The 15,144-nt window shown below is 39.1% G+C and overlaps 1 protein-coding gene across 1 annotated transcript in view; it reads right to left on the bottom strand.

The window, feature by feature from the left end:
• The window catches only part of PPFIA3 (PTPRF interacting protein alpha 3), a 74,590-nt gene that overhangs the window by 10,736 nt on the left and 48,710 nt on the right, over positions 1 to 15,144 (bottom strand). The window contains exons 18-27 of the mRNA XM_032238200.1: positions 13,607 to 13,752; positions 13,052 to 13,145; positions 10,113 to 10,194; positions 8,977 to 9,177; positions 5,019 to 5,194; positions 3,950 to 4,047; positions 3,600 to 3,775; positions 2,991 to 3,059; positions 2,730 to 2,901; positions 1,083 to 1,157 (exon numbers count right to left, since the gene is read on the bottom strand). Of these exons, the coding sequence (XP_032094091.1) occupies positions 1,099 to 1,157; positions 2,730 to 2,901; positions 2,991 to 3,059; positions 3,600 to 3,775; positions 3,950 to 4,047; positions 5,019 to 5,194; positions 8,977 to 9,177; positions 10,113 to 10,194; positions 13,052 to 13,145; positions 13,607 to 13,752 (1,273 nt within the window). The 3' untranslated portion in view covers positions 1,083 to 1,098. The remainder of the gene's footprint in view (positions 1 to 1,082; positions 1,158 to 2,729; positions 2,902 to 2,990; positions 3,060 to 3,599; positions 3,776 to 3,949; positions 4,048 to 5,018; positions 5,195 to 8,976; positions 9,178 to 10,112; positions 10,195 to 13,051; positions 13,146 to 13,606; positions 13,753 to 15,144) is intronic.

Below are 15,144 nucleotides of genomic sequence, written 5' to 3'. Positions count from 1 at the left end.
CAAAAATTATAATATTAAAACAGCAACAAACTGGTGGGAACATCAGCCTGAAAAAGTCACCGAAAATCAGATGGTCAAGATCTTGTGGGATTTCCGTATACAAACGGACAAAATACTGGCGCATAATACACCAGACATCACACTGGTTGAGAAAAATGAGGTCACAATCATAGACATCGCAATACCAGGTGATAGCAGGGTCGCCGAGAAGGAACATGAAAAAAAATTGCAAAATACCAGGATTTAAAAATTGAAATTCAACGACTATGGCACAAACCAGCAGTGGTAATTCCAGTGGTAATTGGCACACTGGGTGCTATTCCAAAAGCACTGGAATTACATTTAAAACAGTTCAAAATTGACAAAATCACCATCAGTCAAATGCAAAAAGCCGCACTGCTTGGATCTGCACGCATATTACGAAAATACATTACAACGTCCTAGGCCCCTGGGTGGGGCCCGACTAGTAACCAATGCCAAATCCGGCGAAACAACTGGCCGCTGTGATACAATTGTATAATAATAATAATAATAATAATAATAATAATAATAATAATAATAATAGGATGGCAAGAAATCAGGAAATCCTAGAAATATAGATTAGATCCCAGGCTTTAAAAATCCCAGAACAGAGCAACAACAAATATGATCATACTGAAAAGCAACATAGATATGTTCATGTAGTCATCAAAAATGGACTAGATCCAATGGATTATTATCTAACTTAAATGTGGATTGTTTCCAGTAGAAATTAACAGGTTTTTCTTCATTTTGAGGTTGTGTCCTTTATTTGAAAAAACTGACTCATTATACTGGGATATAACAGAATCCTAATAACAATAATTCATGTCAATTTTTGGGTTCTGGTTATTGCATTTTCTCACTGACATACTGCTGAAACCTTTTTGGGCAGATTCCTTCTAGGTTGTTTTATCTATATGTTGTTCAACTGTTGTTGTTTTTAAATAAAAAAGAAAGATCAGAATTCAAATTATGCTAATCCAACCTTTGGACATAGTCACACCATATGGATGTATTTTGCATTGCATGTTTGTAAGGTGTCCTATTAAGCAGTATCCTACCTCCTCCATCTTGGCATTAACAGGAATACGTTCTCACTGACATACTGTCTGTCCGTTGGCTACCTAATGAGTTCCCTGAGGAGAGAAAAAAAGGAGAGGAAGGCATTCAATAAATATATCCACCGGAGTTTTAAAAAATACTTCTTGACCAAAGGTGTCCTGAACTTCTAATGCCTTAGATCATGTGTGGGCCAAAGGAACAGCCTACATGTTTTCTCTTCCTAACCCATAGATAGCATGCACCCTCAGGCCTTGTGGTCTTCAGCCTGGTCATTATTGTTGAGAAGTCTCATCCTTTCTCACTGTTCTATATTAGGAAACACACAAATATTGAAATATAAGGACTAACACTGCTTTTTAAACATTGGCTCCTCTCTGTAAACATAAGAGAGAGAAAAGTAGCTCCACTTATTTGGTGTCATTGTTCAAGCAACTGGGATTGGTGGGCTCTCTAGGAAGATGAACTGCTTCTTTCAACAACTTAAAGGTTGTTCACTTTATCCTGTTTTATGCCACAATGGTTCTTTTCAAAGACAGTGGTCTTGACAGTATAATGCAGTACAGATTACAAGTGCCTTTTCCATAAGTATATACAACAAAATTGAAGAATCTGCAGACTTTAGATTGTTACTGAATCAGAATTCCCAGCATGTGTCACCAATGGCTACACAGATGGGGTAGTAGAGAGCCACAAATTTCCCAACCCCCAGATTAATTTGCTATGATAATGTGAAAGAAATAAGTGTAGCTGAACTTTTTTTTCCTGATCACAACAAGAATTCCTTATGCATAGTAATTGAAGAATACATCAACTCCCATGATAGAGGAAATGGATGGAAAATGTGATGGAGCTAGCAGAGATGACAAAATTGAGGGTTTTAATAAGAGAAAAGAATATATTCAATTTTGTTTTTACCAGGAAACTAGTTCTGGACTTGCTAGTTGAGATAGAAAAAACTAAAATATTCACTTTGGGTTTTGCTGATTAAACTGTTGTTATATAAAATGATTTCTTGTTAAGTTATTAAATTAAAAATTTGATGGAATTCTTTTCCTTTACTTATCTTCTTATTCTCCATTTTTCTACTACTTTTATTTTCATCTGTATTTTATAATTTCAATTAAAAAGGAATAAGTTCCAGAAAAAGAGAACACTCTATTCCTTATTAGCTTGGGAATAGAGAGTGGGGAAAAAATAACATACTTTCCTGACAGCAGGAAGCTTCTAATTTTATATTATTATTCTTTTATATATATTTTTTTATAAACAGCTTCACCAGATGGCAGCATTTAACTATCATTGTCTGGATTTGAAAGCTAAGTAGGGCCAGGCCAGTTCAATATTTGGAGGTATGACTTCCAGAGAATCCCAGAGCTGTAAAATAGATTGAAAAGTTGAAAAAAAATTCCTGGGAGAAAAAGCAAACAAACTATTTCTATATAATTATTAGGAAAATCATAGAAATGTGTCCACTAAGCTTGACATTAAAGAGACTTTATGTTTGTATTGGATAAGTTGCCTAAATAATATTTTGATACATAAATGGAAGTTAAAGAAACATGATTCCCTACCCAACCCCAACCCCCCCATTGTGCACTCTGGTTCAGAATGCAGGCCTAGATAGCCTAAGAGTTGTGCCTAAATACCCTCTGGCTGCATCTTACGAAGTTGCACCCCGGGTGAGGTAATGGAGGCCACGGAGGCTGTGCGGAAATTGGCTGGCAACATCTCGGCTGAGTCAGGGCTGACACCACGGAGGTCTTTCTCCCGAAACATCTTCCGCCAAGATGGGGAACGACTGAAGGTCTTGGCACTATCCTAGAGACAAAAGTGCAACAAATATGAGCGAAAAGCAAAGCCTGAGGATGTCTCTCAAGGTTAGAGACTCTGGTGAAAGGAGAACTCACCTCATCCAGTCGCCGGTCTGTTCCCATGGTGATGAGGTTCCCAAATTCTTTTTCTAAAATCTGCCGAGCCTAGGAGTTTTTTTTTTAAGTAGATTATTTTAGTCTTCCTTTCCATTGCTTTGTTGTTCTGTAAAGAGCAGTGCTCCCTTCGGCCCTCCACTTTTTTCCTTTCTCCAAAAATGTTAAGGAATGGAGAAAAAGGGCCTTTGGATGCAATTGTTAGGACAGTGTGACGCGATTTAGGAATATGCATTAGCAACGTAGTGCCCATGGTTCCCAGGCAATTCCAGTTAAATAGAAATCAAAGCAATTGAATAATGAACAAAACTTGGAAATGTGTACATGCTCCCCCAACTAACCAATCACAAACATCTCATCAGAGGTCAATTAAGAATTCAGAAAGAAAAAATTAGGGGATTTTGAGTTTATGACTGAGGTCAAAGATGCCTACTTCTCATACTAAAGCATTAAAACCTAGGTGGTTATTGCTGCACTGAAAAAGGCTCAAGATTCCCTTCTTCTTGTCATGGAAGCATTAGGCACAGCTTATGACTGCTTGATTCTCTTCCCTCCCCTCCACTATCCAGCTTCCCTAAGCTTACTCCTGACCTGTGTGTTTTGGGTTGGGATCTGCAGCAGCAGGGCCAAGTCATTGCAATCAAAGGTGTCGTCCAGGGCCAGGAGGGCTCCGTGCACCCCACTTTCAACTAAGTTGTTGGCAAACTCTTTCAGCCCAATAATTTGCACCCAGCACATCACGCGCTCGTTGGACCACACCATCACATCTAGAAAGGGATGGGGAGGGGAAGGGAAGAGACAAGCTTAGCACTGAATTCAATCCTATGATCCACCCACTCTAGCTATTTCATTTCCATCCCTTATTTACTTTCCCCAATTCAGATTTGTAGATGCTGCTCAATGGCAACCCTTGCTCTTATCTTTTCTCATCTATTATCTACCTTTGTTTTGGTTCTGACTCTCCTCTCGTCTTCTTTCCAGTTCCTTTCGGTCATAGTTAAGACGTTTCAGGCACATGATTCCATAATGAAGGCTCACCCTTGGAAGATATATCATAAATTACACCAGAGAAATGGCAAATGGCTCACTCTGGATCATCTACTAAGTTTGCAAGGGCTGGTGGAGTTGCAGCAGTAATACTAATTAATGCTGGGTAGCTTGATCATGGAGTTGGAGTTCCCATTCAATTTCCCAAAAAGAGGCATCGACTTGTTGGGGGAAGGGAGTCAAATGATGAAACGTGTGTTGCAACATTGCGACGCAAACTCTACCCCTTCTGTACATGCACTGTGATATTGCACACATGTATATAAGAGGTGGAGCTTGCATTGCAATGCCACTCTGCACATTTTGACGAAAACTCCACATTCAGCAGGCACTTCTTTGAGCACTGGTAGAAATTGAAATGTTTTCCCTCAGTTCCAGCATTGATTGGAAGTGTAGCAGGGCAGGACTTTGGGACAAAATCCAGGCGTGTGTGTGTGTGTGTGTGTGTGTGTGTGTGTGTAAAATAAATATTAATATAAATAAAAACAGTGTTCCTGGCAAGATCATTATATCCATTGTCTACTGTACATTTCTTAACTGCACCATTGAGAATGATGTTGCTAAAAAAAGACAGGATTGCAGCAGATGCCCAACAGGATGATGATGATGGATCCAGGTTAAGTAACGGAGGGAGTCTTGGTAAATTTTCAGTTCCCATGTTGTTCGTACCGAGCTTTTCCTTGAAGATTTCAGTTCTAAGTGTTCCGTTTTATGGCTAAGAGCAGGTGATATTCAAGGCCACTTCTCCCAGCTTTAATCTTAATATCCACATGAAACTGCAATTCCAGAATCTTTTGTAAGTGGATGAACATTAATAAATAATGTTATATTTGGTTGAAATTACAGACTTTGCACACACACACATATATGGATGCATGACTCACAAACACAGTGCTGTAAATTGTGTCAGTAACATGAATCTATTCTTTCACATGGAAGGCTCAAGCTATTTGCTCTTCTCACCTATGGAAGCTGTCCACCATCTTGAGCTGGCCCCGTAGTTCCTTTTTGTTAAGGTGGTCCAACATCCGGGCATCAACTAGAGATTCCATGAAGTAACTGCGGTACTGAGGCAAGCCCAGACTAGGCAGCCAATCATTTCCAACCCACTCATGATTCATATCTCCATATGCCAGGATCTGGAAAAGCAGAAAAGGGACACCTTGAAGGGCTATATTTGTATAATAAACCTAATCCAATCACTCAATTAGCCTATTTTGGGGGGTATTCACAATATATAAACCCCCAAGGAACAGGCCAAAGCTTAGTGTGCTATTTAAATGCATCTGATGTGGTAAAGCATCTTGGGTTAACAAAACATCTGAGTGAGAACATATGTGCTCTCTTTCCTTCCATATACTGGAGATTTGCACTGTAGTTTCCATTTTCTTGCTCTTGCAATATTTGAGCATTTGCTATAAATCCATATCTATTAATTTGCAATATTTGCTTCAAGTAATTTCAGTAACTAACCTGATATTAGCCCAAATATATTTTTGTGAACTTGGGGCAAGTCAATGTCTTATAGGACTGTAATGAGCATAAAATGGAAAAGTCTTTGGAGTTGGTATATGTTTATGGCTTTCTCTTCCTTTACTGTGTGAACTTGCCTGTGTTTTCTGTCTTGCTGTAGACACTTTTACATTAAGGCAGTCTTTCCTAGATATAATACATGACAATTCTTTCTCCCTGCCATGGGAAATAAGGAAGTGTAACTGGGAAGACTGTTCCAAGTTTTCTCTTATTACAAGTTGTCCATCATAGAATATTTCCTTGATGGGATTCTAAATGCAATATATATGGTGCCTTCCAAAAACAGGGGTTTTTTCCATGTTCTTTTTGTATTCCAGATGCTGAGTTAAAATTATACCATTTCATCACATAACATTTTAGCTGTTAGCTGTTGCCTGATAAATGCTTGTTTTAAAATATATTTGGGGAATTGGAGGATTATTTTTGAATTCGGTACCCTTCACTGTGGATATAAGAAATCCTAAAATGTTGTTGCCATCTGCAATCCAGATGGTATTGACGCAAATGGATTGTAGATCTGACTCAGCGGCGGGTTCCAGATACTGTGCTCTATGAAATGTTGCTCGAAATGGTGCCATGTGAACCCAGTCATTGGGGCTTGGAAACTATTCCTAGTTTAATACATTGAGAAAATTCAGGAATTGTTGTACATTCAACAAATCATAGTTAAAATTATGTTTTATTACTATGTAAAATCCCAACAGTGAGTCACAGAACAGTAGTGTAAAAAATGTTGTGGGCTTTGCTAAACAAAGCAGAAATCTTAAATAAAAGCAGAAAAAAGTTGAGAGAACAAGTTTCCAGTCAAGGTCCAGTACTGAATAATTTTCTAATCTGGGATCTGATATGAAACAGCTTTTTCATGAAGCTCTAAGATTTATTTTTAGTCTGAAATCTTTCTATGGGAAACAGTTGCCTATAGATGGGGTCACAAGCTGTGAAGGCTGTAGTAACAGAAGTATAGAGGTAGGAGACCAGTGAATTTAACCCTTTGCTCAGAAGAGGAATATAAGCTAAAAGCATCACAAAGAGGTGTCTTGTCTTAGCCTGTGCAAATATTTAGCCAGGGAAGGGAAATAATGAGATCCCTAAATAACTGGCTCCATTGTTAAACTGCTTTTCTTCCTAGGATCTTTTCCTTACATTCAAACAGATCCCGCCCTTCTAATTTAAAATCACTATTCTGTATCTTTACACAATAGAGAACAGATCTTAACCATCTTCTATGTAGCAGTCCTTTAGTTACTTGAAGGATGTTATTATATTTCTCTAACGTCTCTGAGCAAGATTTAATTTCCAGTTTTTTTATTGCTTATCTTCCCTTCCCTCTCCTGAATCAGTTCTAGTTTTTTCAAAACCTTCTTAAATTATAGGTATTCAAAACTTAAGGTACAGCCAGTGAAGAATATTTTTTCCAACCAGCACACGAGAGGTTTCAAGACACGTTTTCCTCTTCACTTATTTACAGAAAAAGAGAACTTCTAGTTAATTTATGCAGTTGTCCTCAGGCAAGATTCTTCCTGGCCATGAGAAGATAGAGAAACAGGGGATAGATAACCATAATAAGTGGAAAGCAGGACAAAAAAAGGGTGGAAATCAAAAAGGTTCATATAATTGTTTTTCTCTTCCAACATTGTCACAATCGTTGATTACTGTAATGAAATATCAGATGCACGTGAGTAAATAATTCTATTCAAACAAATATTTATATAGAATTTCTTCAAATAACCAATACAACAAACACACCTATTAGAGCTAAAATAATTCTACTGAATTTATGAATTTCAGCACTGATTTAAGACCAATTTGTAAGAAGCATGTTTTTGATACATGTATTTTCCTGTCACCTTTATTCATTTAGCTACATATAACATTCTGATTATATCATCCATTCACTTAATGAAGTACAAGAGCTTTTAGCATCAGCCCTGCTCTCTAACCATAAAAGGAAATAAATACATAAAAACACATGCAAATTAAGAGAGTCAGCATGTGAATCCCGCCCATACCTGCTCCCAGCTGATTTCCTTTGTCTCCTGTATAGTGATTAAATGGAAAGCAAGAAGGAAAGTAGAAAGGAATCATTAAGGCAATCTTGAGATGTACTTTTTTCACAAACACACATCACAGTAGCTCAGAGCTAATGGAGATATCTCCATTGTGGTAAGCAGTTTCCAGTTGGTCTTAAATAAATCTACACATGCAATAAAAAGAGATGGGTGAGGGGTATGGATCCCATTACATTAACCAATGAATCCAACTATTGTCATGCAAAAAAGAGAGAGAGAGTTTTAGGAAAAAACCTAGAATCATAGGGAGAGAATTGGGCTACACTGTTTCTTCCTACTCTCTTCCAATAAAAAGGTCTCCTACAATGTGAACCAGTATAATCATCTCCATTGATTCATTTTGCTGCATCTGGAGATCCAGTCTCCAAACAGAAGCATTTGCAGAGTCCCCAAGGAAATTAGGATTAAAGGAGCCAATCACATGAGCTCAAGAAAGAGTGACTACTCTGCTCTATAAATTACTTATGTTGCTATTCTTGTTTCCAGGTAATAGACCAAGTGCATCATCTCAAATGGTTTCACTCAATGATAGGTTGTTTGTTTGTTTTTTAAATTTGGCAACCATGCAGATCCCACAGTCCCACTGCAGTTTTTAAGGAATTCCCATGGGGACACAGAATGATAGATTAGCTCGGTGTTTCTCAACCTCAGCAACTTTAAAATATGTGAACTTCAATTCCCAGAATTTCCCAGCCGGCATGAAGTTGAAGTTCACAAATCTCAAAGTTGCTGAGATTGTAAAACATTGGATTAGTTCACGATAGGGGACTAGTCAGAAAAGGCTGGCCTACATTGAATTAATATTTATTACTAGTTTTTCCAAATATAAAAGGAAACTTGAATGCTTTCACCAAGTGTTGTCCCTAAGCATGGATTTCCTGCCAAATCAATAATAGGAAGAAAACTGTAAACTTTGATAGGAAAACTACTGACAAGATGCAATCAAAAGATAGTGCCATCTAATTTTCTAATCATGCATACATATAAAATCACACAGAGGAAACTGCAATATAAGATCCTGGAAACAGCCACAACATGGACCCTAAGAGGAAAGGCAGCTGATTTGAGGGACACGACTGGTAGCAAAGACTCAAGACTCAAAGACTTACTGGCTTTGTTGTGGCTGTGAGAGATTCCATCTCTTCATGTGTCATCCACACATTTCCAGTAGACTAGCAAGAATGGTAAAGGGGGAAAAAAAGGAGAGGAAGGAAGCAGTTGTGAATCTTAACAGGTAGAGAAAGCAGAAAGCTGTCAGATTGCCTGCTAGTCAAGAGAAGGCCCAGTAAAGGGCAGTGCATAAAGAGCCCATCACTTACTGTACGTGAAGTTGCAGGAGCTGAGGGACTGGTCAAGGAAACCATCTCCTGAATGGCAAGACGCAACTTAAGCCGGTGCAAAGGATTACTGATGCCAATTTCTCGCTGGATTTCTGTGTCAGACAGATTGGCCATAATGGCACCACTCTTGACGTTGGCACGGCAAGCAGCCACATACCAGGCTGGCATGCCCACCCACAGCTGCCAGAGTAAATGGGAAGATAGGTTAAGTAAATACTTATGCAGCTCTGAAGGAAATCAATCCCTAACCCATGGGTCTCATTTGGCCCTGGTGGAATTTCCATGCAATTGTTGGTTCTTGGATGAGCAAACGTTGCCCTTTAATCCACTGTTAACAGGTGGGATTTAATGTTCACTGCCTCCGCTGGGGGTGGGAAGAAGTTCACAGCTCCATGTTCCTTTAATCACGATGAGATACTGCATGTAATAAAAAAGCAATCTTTTTCTCTGAAACTCCTGGCTGCTTCAAAAAGTATTTGAAAAAAATTGCAGCAGAAAAAACCCTCTGCTCTATTAAAGCAACCATTAACATTTTTTAGGCTCAAGTGGAAGCATGAAAAAATACAGATTGCTTTAATGAATAGAAAGAAGGGAAGGCTGAATTCCAAAAAATCCATTCATTTAATCTCAGCCCAGTCCAAATCTGTGCGAGCCTTTCTTCCTTGTAACTTTACAAACAGTGGGAAGGTTCTTTGCTGACAAAAAGTGCAGTTTTAGATTTTTTGCTGTAAAAATTGCTGATTCCTGCATGATATTAAAACAAATTCTTAAGTACTTTTTTTATGGAAAGCACAACTGGTCCTATATGACTTGTGCCATGGAATACAGCTAAACCAATCAGAGATGCATCTTCCATTATTCACTGAACATGTCATATAAACTAGGGGGTTCTAATGGCTTCCGCTAAAATTAAACCACAGCTAAAAGTCAAGATTTGATTTGGGCTTTGAATTCTTGGCTTATTTTGAATACTGAGATCAGGGAACCTCATTTATATATTATGCTACACAAACCATAAAAGGGGTTTCTGTAATTTGCTCATGGTACAGAGTTAGTGTGATTTTGATGCAAGTAACCATCTTCCCAGAATCTGACTTTTCATCCACGCTGTTTACCTCCAGCCATGAGACAACAGTAGGTCCATCCCAGGCAGCAAAAGGCAACCCTTGTCGACAAGCTTCTTCCAACAGCTCATGCCTGGGCACAGAAAATACAGAAACAAAGAGAATTAGTGGGGGGGAAGAAATAACCTCTGAAAATCCCAAGATTGTTTTTCCTTCTGATCCTCAATTTTTTATGCCTGTGCTGTCAAAAAGACATATAACTTGAGGATTCAGAAGACAGTAAATCCCAGGATGGAATGAAGAGGCTAAAGGACTCTATCAGACCTTCCTACAGACCAGTGATATTGAGTTCCCTAATGATCTCTTACTCAGCTTTGATGCAACTCAACATAAGATGTGGAACCCAGACACAGAATCACTAAATTTCAGCAAATCCAATGGAGATTAGCTTATTAGTATGGAGCTTATTAAGGAAACTTACTGGAACTAGACAACCCACACAACAAATACCCAATGTAATGCCTGACCTAATAGACTCTCAAATCTTATCTCTCTCCAAAGTACCAAGGGTGAAAGGACACTCCACTCTCATCAAGAGAGCACTTTCAGTGTTTCAGCAGCTGAGCCGAACACATTCTAAGTTCTCTTGTCCCTTCTCTATAAAAGAAATTGAAGCTGCCATTGATAGCCTGAAACACAGTAAACCACAGGCTTTGATGGCATTCATCCAGAATTCCTAATAACACTGTGTTTGTCCAAAAATAAGACAGGGTCTTATTTTCTTTTGACCCCCAAAATAAGCACTTGGCTTTATTTTGGGGGAGGTCTTATTATTTTTGAGGTGCAGGAGGCAGCGAGCGTGGTCACTTCATGGCTGCTTCTGTTGCAATATTTTCAGGGAGACCTTAATTTCGGGGGAGGACTTATTTTAGTGCATGGGCTCAAAAGCCTGATTAGGCTTATTATCTGGGGAGGTTTTATTTTGGGGAAAATAGGGTATCAGGAGGCGCACATGGAATTAGATAAATTTCTCTCAGTTGTAGTTTTCAAGTAGTTTGCCTTCCAGCAGAGTTCCAAAAACCTAAAATAATATCACTTCTAAAACATGAGAAACCACAAGAGAGCGTTGTAAGCTACCACCCAATATCCGTTTGAGCTTATGTTACAAACTCCTGGAAAGATTAAACAGGATAGTCCTATAACAGATGAACATCTGTCCATGGAACAAGTTGGCTTCCAACAAAACCAGAGCTGTGTGGCTCAGGTGCTAAATCTAACAAGCTATATTGAAGAAGATTTCATCGAGGTCTAAAAACTACACCAATTTGAAGAACTAATTGTGCGGCATATGACCCAGTATAATGCCGTTTTATGACATGCAAAAGTCTCTATCAATTAATTAATAACATCTGAGTAATATGTCTTTTCAGATAATAATGGAGGACAATGTAAGTAAAGGAAGACTAAGTAATAGTCTCTCACAAAGCTCTGTAATGGCACCTACACTGTTCAATTTATATATGTCAAATATGCCGGTGACAAGGGAGACACACATTTGGAAATGCTGATTATTTGCCCATAGCAGTACAACAAAACACATGGTAGATAGCCTCCTGTCCAAAGATCTTAAGATGTTGGGGAAATTATTCACTGACTGGAAGCTTATTCCTTATTCCTAGCACAGCGAAACAGTAACTACGTGCTTCCACCTTAACAATAACGTTGGACTGGACTCCCTCCTTTACTATACATCTACAGAATATGGTGGCAAAAATCAATACTAGGAACAATATACTTCAGAAATTATGCAGAACTAAATGGGAAGTTTCAGCTGCCACTCTCAGGTCATTAACACTAGGGCTGGTCTATTCCACAGTAGAATACTGTGCCCCTTTATGGTTTAACAGCTGCCACACTAATAAGTTGGACGCCAGACTCAAAGACACCACGAGGATTATAAGTGGATGTATTCATACTTCTCTAACTTCTTGCCTTCCTGTTCTGAGCCATATAGCACTGCCAGCTTTACAAAGGCAAGATGCACTTGTGACAGAATACTGAAAAATTATGAACAACTCACTCCTACTGGTGCATGCTGACCTTCCTCATTTGTCAGCAGGAAGACTCAAATCCAGGAAGCCCCACTGTCACTTCTACAACATCTACTCAACAACTTTAACACGGATTGTCTGAAAGGTGCATTTCACTTCTCATCCAAGAAGCTTCTTCAACTCTGAAGAAGCTTCTTGGATGAGAAGCAAAACATCTTCAAAGAAAAACCAGAAAGTCCAGTTGCCTCTTGAAAAAGCACCTTTGGGACAACCAGACCTGGATGACCGACATTTAACAGATTCCCAATAGAAAGCCAAATGGATTCCTGAACTTCCAAACGTAGGAAGACATATAAATGATTCCACAAAAAAAAACCTACCAAGCTTTGAAACTACCATGCCAGCAATGGACAATCCTGAATAAGATTTGCACCTCACACGGCATCTGCCAGGACTCATTATATAAATGGGGAATAGTATCCTCCCCTCAGTGTGATTGTGGGGTCCCACATCAAACTCTATATTATGTTGTGAACTGCTATAAGCTGAGAGCATATACTGGTGCTATATCTGATTTTTTTCCTATACATAATGCTGCACTTAAATAGTTAAATGGCCTAGACATTGGTATTTTAATATAGATATTCATATTCATATTTTACTGTGATTTATTAACCTAGATGAAATGTTAATATATATTGCAAGTCCATGTATGATATGCCATATAGGTTCCTGCATGTCAACCAGTTTAACATTAAATATTATAATTTTACGTGTAGTTATTCCCATTTTACAAAGGCAAGTGTGGGGCTGCTCAAAGCGCAGTACTGTTTTCTCCGGGTACCACCCAGTGACTTCACAAGCCAAGCTAGTTTTGGAGTCTTGCAGGTAAAAATCTATCGAGTCTCTATCAGACCTCCTCTTCATCCCCGCTCTTACTTCTTTTTGTTCCTACGATCCTTGTCCACAGGTCCTGAGAGTTTGGAAAGGCCCAGGGGGTCTGCAGGTGACATCTCATCAGATGGTGTCCCAGCTGTCAAGAAAGAGGGGCAGTTAAACAGGGAGAAATAGAAACACATGATGGCCGCCCTTGGCTGTCTTAACTTTCAAGAGAGAATTCCTATGCAGCTACTTCTCCATGTGGTGAAAATCACAGACTGGAGATAGCAGAGACTAATTTTGGGGCAGCATCTATGTTGTTCATTCCAGTGCAACCCAAAGCTAAAGGGAGTGAAGGAGGGGGTCTCAAGAAAGGCAAGAGGTTGGTTTTTCCCCCTAATTGTTTTAGAGTGTTTTTGACAAGAGACAGAAAAGTCAAGTTATGAGTAGTCTTTCTGAACTCGATGTGCTCCAGATGTTCTGGATTATAAATTCAAACAGAGGCCTTGCTCACAAGGATATAGGTATAGAATTACATTTACAGGGAAGGAGTTGGGCTTGTTTTAGTGGGAGAAAAAAAAGATCAAACTGAGTCTGTGGGTGGGGAAAGCATACCAAGTGAGGGGGACTCACGGCCCAACTGCCCCAGCCTCCCTTTCTCTTTCTTGCCGAAGAGTCGCCCAATGGAAGATTTGATGCTTTTCTTCTTGGTGGACTTGTGTAGGGAATCCTGACTGCTATTCGTGCCATCTGCCCCCAGACTGTGACAAAGGAAAGAATCAGAGTTAGAAATACTATACGGATGGTATATAAAAAGGGACAGCATTAAATTGTCCCAATATTAAAATTGCCTCCTGGATTGGGTTGGTATAACATACTATTCCAAGACAAAATAGGCTAGTGTGCTTGGAGACTCAACTAAGATCAAAGCATGTAAGGTGACACCATAACCATGTTTATTTATTTGGCCATAGTATGGTATATAAAATAAACTAAAGTCTGTACATAAGTGTCTTGAGTGAACTCAGACCTTAAAAGTCCTGCTTTGTCTTTGTACCCCATTATCTTTTACTCAAAACTTATCATCTCTTTTTCTCTAGCAACTAATTCTTTCTTCAAAACAGATCTCTTCCTGAAGCTCTCTGTTTCAGCTATACTGCATTGTCAGAAGCAACTGACTGGTATCTAGTATTAGAATTTAGGGAGGTCTCTAGTAGGTAAGTCAAAGATTTCCAATATCAAACCTTTAGAAAAATAAAAACAATTTGTTTTGAAAGCCCCAAATTAGGAAGCTGAAACAAAAAAAAAATAGATGCATGGTAATTCGTGTATGAATGTATGTACAGCCATTCCTTCATTCATTTAATGTATAGTTTTTTATAGGTTCAATTCAAAGGTTCTGTGCAGAATTCAGTGGAATATAAGTAGGCCGTGGAAAAACCAGAAATTGATTTTCATGTGGAATGTTGTCTGTCTGGCTATCTATTTTGTGAGGAGCCTGCTTTATATAAAAAGAGCTTTTCCTGGGTCTCTTGGGGATTAGGATAAGATGCCTGGAAGAACTAAGAATGAAACTGGCTAGAAATAGTGATCTAGCAAGCCAACAAGCCCTATCCATAAGATGCCAGGAAGAACAAAGCTACTGGAAACAGCTGAGCAGCAGCAGCAACAATGATGATCGACTAGATGCTGGTGGAGTAAGGGAACAACTGTTTGTCTGAGGTTTGAGACCTCTGAAGAACCTTGCTACCAAGCCCAACTGATGAAACACCAGGAAATGCCAAGGAATATCAGAGCTATCAGGAGTAGCTGCATGATGGTGGTGGCAATCAGCTGGATGGCAGCACAGCAGGGAAACAACTTGACAGTCTGAGGCCCAAGATCAGTTGGGGAACAAACTGAATTACTGACCACCCAGAGGGAAGAACTAGATAATTGTCTGACTCCTGGAAGAATTCATTGGAGAGATTAGCAGCGGTAGGGAGTTCAATGACTTGGCATACGTAACCAAGGAGCAAAGCTGATGGTGGATGGTGCAGGTCAGCTGAGTAGCCTGCTGGATAAGCATGTGAGGGTCAGTTCAAAGAGAAGTAAAGTGGCCAAACTGATAAACAGAAGAGGATGATTCCAAGAGAAATGGCGCCCGAGGGATA

This window comes from Thamnophis elegans, chromosome Z, assembly GCF_009769535.1.
Source record: "Thamnophis elegans isolate rThaEle1 chromosome Z, rThaEle1.pri, whole genome shotgun sequence".
NCBI lineage: Eukaryota > Metazoa > Chordata > Lepidosauria > Squamata > Colubridae > Thamnophis > Thamnophis elegans.
This window is presented reverse-complemented; position numbering and strand designations above follow the sequence as displayed.